We start from the raw sequence: 6,000 nt of genomic DNA on the forward strand, positions 1-6,000 counted from the left end.
TGTTCACAAGCTGCCTCCATGCTTCCATTTTTCAAGGTTTTTCTTGCTTTCAAGTCTTCCCAATTAAGCATATAAACAACTCTGCAATTTTGTGTTTGATATGGAGTTTGTTCAGTGAAATTTTCTTTGCCCTGTTTAGCTTCAAAGCAAATGTATGAAATGAAAGAAACAAGAAATGAAATTTTCACCTTTGAGGACTGGGGAAAGCAAAATAACTTCCTTCACCCGCTCCTGAAATACTATCAGAAAGGAAAAACAAATCTTGAAACTTTATTTTCCTCTCCTGTCATTGTCTCAGCAAAATGGGGAACTAGGGTGTAGCATGGAATCATACATTTCCATACTTAGTAACATTTGATATTTAACTGCTACACTGGTATTGCTGCATATTGGTTTGGTAGTTCTTGCTTTCCATAATTATATTTATTAGGTAAGTAGTGTTACTGAGAGCCTATTGTAAATTATGTAAGAGATTTTGATTAATGAATACCAAGTAAAAAGTTGAGGTTAATCTTCTTTAACTTTTTACACTTGATGTGGATAGGGTAACTCCTTAGATTAGCATAACAAGTGCAACATTTAGGTTTCAGATATTTTCCTACTATGAGAGGCATCGTTAAGGGAATCCCATACTAAATTCCCTGGTTCTTCAATGAAGAAAGTATGTACTCGCCTAAACAAAGATTTATCTCAATTTCTGGAAGTTCTATTTGCATATACATTTCAGCATTTTTCTAGTTCATGTTCTATGTTAAAGTACAATGTTGGATCTCAAAATGGAAATCTCCTGTTTCTTGGCAGTTAGGTTTGATCACATTCCTAGTGGCCCTTGTGGTATCCTGTTGTCCCTGATAGAGGAGATTGATCAACTTATGATGAGATCCTTCCACCTTAGCATTGAAGTAGTAGCTCACATCTTAAAGGTCTTGTAGTTTTGCCTGTGTCTTCTTCCCTCGAGCCAGTCAAGTGTTGATTATGTCACTAGATTCGTCCCTGTTGTCTTCTGTGAACATAAATTATTCTTTCAGTTAGATTTTTTTGTATTCCCTTCTCTGTTTCCTTCTTTTCTGGGGGTAAAAGGTCACTGTATGCTTAAGCTGTTGTTTTATGTTAGGATCTTTGTTTTGCTATTATATGTGTGTTGGGAATGAAGAATTGTTTGTAGCCACTACCACTGGACAGTTATATTCTGAACTTTCAAGTAATTAACTTAAGTTGTGATACAATTACTTGACTTGTTTGATATTGATAATATTGTGTATGTGTTGATAGGCACCCATCAGGGGCATTCTTACTCTGCAAAGAATGGCATTAGTTTCACGTCAAAGCAAAAAGTGGGGCCCAGGCTGTAGAGCTTTTAGCACTCAGGCTGCAACAACTGCAAGTGCTTCACAGCCTCCACCACCTCCTCCACCTCCAGAGAAAACCCATTTTGGTGGCCTGAAAGATGAGGACCGCATCTTCACCAATCTTTATGGGTTGCATGACCCATTTCTTAAAGGTGCCATGAAAAGGGGCGACTGGTACAGGACCAAAGACATAGTACTCAAGGGTTCTGATTGGATTGTAAATGAAATGAAGAAATCTGGTCTCCGTGGACGTGGTGGTGCCGGTTTTCCATCTGGCCTCAAATGGTCCTTCATGCCAAAAGTATCTGATGGCCGTCCTTCCTATCTTGTTGTCAATGCTGATGAAAGTGAACCTGGAACATGTAAAGACAGAGAAATAATGCGGCATGATCCACACAAACTATTAGAGGGCTGCTTGATTGCTGGGGTTGGAATGAGGGCTACTACCGCTTACATCTACATAAGGGGTGAATATGTGAATGAACGTAAAAACCTTGAAAGGGCCAGGAAAGAAGCTTATGAAGCTGGATTACTGGGCAAGAATGCATGTGGATCTGGTTATGATTTTGATGTCCATATCCATTATGGTGCTGGTGCTTATATTTGTGGTGAGGAAACAGCACTTTTGGAGAGTCTTGAAGGGAAACAAGGGAAGCCGAGATTGAAGCCTCCCTTCCCAGCTAATGCAGGATTATATGGTTGTCCCACCACTGTTACAAATGTGGAAACTGTGGCTGTTTCACCCACCATCTTAAGGCGTGGACCAGAGTGGTTTGCTGGTTTTGGAAGGAAGAACAATGCTGGGACAAAATTGTATTGTGTTTCAGGTCATGTGAACAAACCTTGCACTGTTGAAGAGGAGATGAGTATACCATTAAAGGAACTGATAGAGAGGCACTGTGGAGGTGTTAGAGGTGGATGGGACAATTTACTTGCAGTAATACCTGGGGGTTCATCCGTTCCTCTCCTTCCCAAGCACATATGTGATGATGTCCTGATGGATTATGATGCACTCAAGGCTGTCCAGTCGGGGTTGGGGACTGCAGCTGTGATCGTGATGGATAAGTCTACTGATGTCGTGGATGCAATTGCAAGGCTGTCTTACTTTTACAAGCATGAGAGCTGTGGACAGTGTACACCATGCAGGGAGGGAACAGGTTGGCTATTGATGATGATGGAAAGATTGAAAGTTGGGAATGCAAACTTGGAGGAGATTGACATGCTTCAGGAAGTGACAAAGCAGATTGAAGGGCACACAATCTGTGCATTGGGTGATGCAGCTGCTTGGCCTGTTCAGGGTCTTATCAGGCATTTTAGACCAGAACTTGAGAGAAGGATCAGGGAGCGTGCGGAGAGGGAGTTGCTGGAAGTGGCCGCTGCTTAAGTATTTTATGCAGGTTCGTTCTTGTATTTTTCCAGCATCTTATTTACTAGGTTTTTCCACATAAGTTTAATTATTCTTAATTTGTGTGGTTTGATTTTATTACTTGTAATGAAGTTGAGATCTGTGGGGTTCTGTTTTATAATGTGTTGCAAATGCAAGGGTGGGTCTCACTGTTTGGCTGACCTGATCTATGGGTGTACGCCAAAAGTGGGTCCAAGTGGGAATAGTCCATCTATTGTTCTTTTGTTCTCATCTAGACTGTTAGAGAAAATAAAGTAGATGTTGCAAGAAGTTTGCAAACATTCTCAGGTGGACGGTTGAGGCTCTGTTGGTTTGCTAAACCTAGTTGTCATGTTCCAAAAAGAAATGTCTTCTTTGGAGGGAACACTTAGGCTGCGACTTCAGGCATTTAATCTCATGGAATTTTTTTTCTTTCTAACACGGTGTTAGTCGAATGCTGTTGTTGACTTTCTTGTGGGATACCAAACTGGATTTATCTATTTATTAGGGAAAAAAGAATGAAATTCGGGAATTGTTTGTCTCATGTGGTGGTGTTTTCCTAGTAAGGATGAAAACAAAGATCAATGCAGTTTTTTTTTTTTTTTCGTGTAATCATGTGGGAGTAATAGGATAACGCAATAATGACTATTGAGGCATTGCCTCTGCATGTGTCCAACCACTTCCATGACAATTGTGAAATGAAACTTATGTCATGACTGTTGTTTAAGATATCGTAGTAGCTATGTCACAAAGATGCTGATTCTTACATTAGGTGTCTGAAAATAGAACCTCAATGATTTTGAAATTTTATGGAATATGCCCAGTGGGCCCCCCATATTGATACTATAGAGATTAATAAAAAGTTAAGTGTCCTAATCTAGGTGGAGAAATTGCCTTGAGCTGGGATGCAAGGTCATGGAGCTTCAATCTACTTGGGGCTTCCCATGGGGGCTTCCTTTAGAGAAGAGTCAGTTTGGAACAACATGGAAGAGAGGTTCCACTAAAGACTGTCTATGTGGAAAAAACAATATATTTCGAAAGAGGGGAGGCTTACTCTGATGCAAAACACCTTATCTAGTATGTCCATCTATTTTATATCTTCGTTCAACATTCCTAAAAGGGTTAGATTGAGGCTTGAGAAAGGACTTCTTATGGGGAGACGAGGCTTTGGAAAAAAAGATGCATTTAGTGAAATGATTGATCGTTTGCATTGAGAAGACTCAAAGAGTGAGGGAGCTTGGGCATTTGATGCTTTTCTTTGCTCAATAGGCACTCATTGGAAAGTGGAGTTGGAGATATGCTTTTGAAGAAGAAGCATTTTGGAAACAATTTATATTGGGGAAGTATAGAGAAGAAGGGGGTTCAAGTTCTTGCAAGGTGAGAGAAGGGTATAGGGTTGGGTTTTGGAAAGCTATCAAAAAGGGATGATACCTTTTCAGCAATAGAGCATCCTTTGAAGTGGATGATGGGAGGAGGTTGAAGTTTTGGAAGAATAGGTGGTGTGGGGATGAACCCTTATGTGCGTCTTTTGCTCTTTGTACACCTTAGTATCGTCAAAAGAGGCTTGGGTGGCTGATGTTTGGGACAATCTAGGTGAGGGGGGGCATTAATCCTTGTTTCTCTAGGCACTTGAATGATTTGGAGCTAGACAATGTAGTTTTCTCAAGATTGCAAGGAAGGACCATTAAAAGGGAAGAGAAGGATAGGGTGTTTTGGATAGGCTCAAAGAATGGTGTTCCTTTTAATCAAATCTTTATAATTTGTCTTGGAGTTAGGGTGTTCAATTCCTATCCCAATGGGTATCATTTGGAATTCATGGATCCTGTTAAGTGAGTTTTTTTCTTTTTTTTTTTCTTTTTTTTTTTTGCTTGGAAATTGGTTGGGGAAAGGTGTTGACTTTAGATCAGTTTGAAAAGAGAGGGTGGGGGATGGTGAATATGTGAAGAGGAATCAATTAATCACATCCTGCTTCATAGTGCCAAAGTAAGAGTACTATAACAGCTGCTTTTCTCTTTATTCAGTGCTGTTTGGGAATCTTCTCTTTTAAGTTGGAATGTTTCTTTTGTGGACAGAAAATGTAAGGAGGTTTGGAGAGTTGCTCTTTTATGCATGTTTTGGACAATTTGGAAGGAAAGAAATCATTTTGGACAATTTGCAAGGAAATAAATCATTTTTTTCTGAAAGAAATCATAGAGCATTAAAAAATGAGTAGTTAGTTCGAGTGCAGTGTTATGGGTTAGCATTTACACAGAAAAAGGTTCAATATCTTTAATTTATTTTGTATATTGTGTGTATTTTTATATTCTTACTTTTTCTGGTAAAGCCTTTTGATACCCATTGTAGACGCTCTATGTACATTGGTGTATATTTTCTTTGTTGTTATCTATACAATCTTTTCTCTTACTAATTAAAAATAAAATAAAATAAAATCTAAGTGTTGCCACTATCACAAAATTTTTTGAGCTCATCTCCACAATTAATTTTTTGCATTTAATGTTGGAATTGTTTTCCATTCATCTTATCTATGCAGGGAAACACCGGAACTGGTGGGTAATGTGGAATAAAATGAAGAACAACAAATGTTAGGAGCGGAAGGCAACTCCAGGCATCTGGCTGTCGAATTGGTATTTCGTTTATTTCCTCCCCTGTATAACCTCTGTGACTCACTCTTGGAGTGATTAGCACTACTCCATAATGTTGCAAATCGGGGATAATTTGAGTTATTTCTTCTGTTTGTGATTATACCACCATTGAAACTTGCCTTTCGACTCATTTTGAGGAACTTTGCTCTAGTAATTTGTTTTTCTTTATGTGAAATGCTGATCATGTTTCTGTTTTATCAATAAAACATAGTTGTATGTTGCAGCTTTGATGTTATTCTTAGGTATAGCATTATAATAGCTGAATTTGGGGTTGGGGGGTGTGTTAGGGTGGAGGGCGTGGTGGGTTGGGTGTTGGGGGTGGCGCGGTGGGGAAATATTTCAGATACGAGTAAGTTATCTAATGGTTATCAGCTAACTCAAAATGAACAACAAGATTCCTGTTTTTTTCCTACAATATTTGGCATATCCTGATAGAGATTGGATAGTGGGTTGGTTTCAAAGTATGACATTTTTTATATTGACATCCACATCGAGTATTCAACATTGTAAGTAATATGGTTGGTGGCATAAAGTTAAGAGTACATTTGACAATGTTTCTATTTGGAGTGCTTTTAATTTATGGAAGTGTTCTTTGTAGAAGTGTTTTTTGGGAGAATCACTAATC

At 38.9% G+C, this 6,000-nt stretch overlaps 1 protein-coding gene across 2 annotated transcripts in view; it reads left to right on the forward strand.

Moving 5' to 3' along the window:
- LOC100266461 (NADH dehydrogenase [ubiquinone] flavoprotein 1, mitochondrial) overlaps positions 1-5,610 on the forward strand; it is a 34,186-nt gene extending 28,576 nt beyond the window's left edge. For both annotated transcript variants that reach the window (XM_002266625.3, XM_010646681.3), the window contains 2 exons: positions 1,273-2,746; positions 5,264-5,610. In XM_002266625.3, coding sequence (XP_002266661.1) covers positions 1,273-2,733 — 1,461 coding nt within the window. In that variant the 3' untranslated portion in view covers positions 2,734-2,746; positions 5,264-5,610. The remainder of the gene's footprint in view (positions 1-1,272; positions 2,747-5,263) is intronic.
- Positions 5,611-6,000: the final 390 nt, after the last annotated feature.

This window comes from Vitis vinifera, chromosome 19 (genome assembly GCF_030704535.1).
Source record: "Vitis vinifera cultivar Pinot Noir 40024 chromosome 19, ASM3070453v1".
NCBI lineage: Eukaryota > Viridiplantae > Streptophyta > Magnoliopsida > Vitales > Vitaceae > Vitis > Vitis vinifera.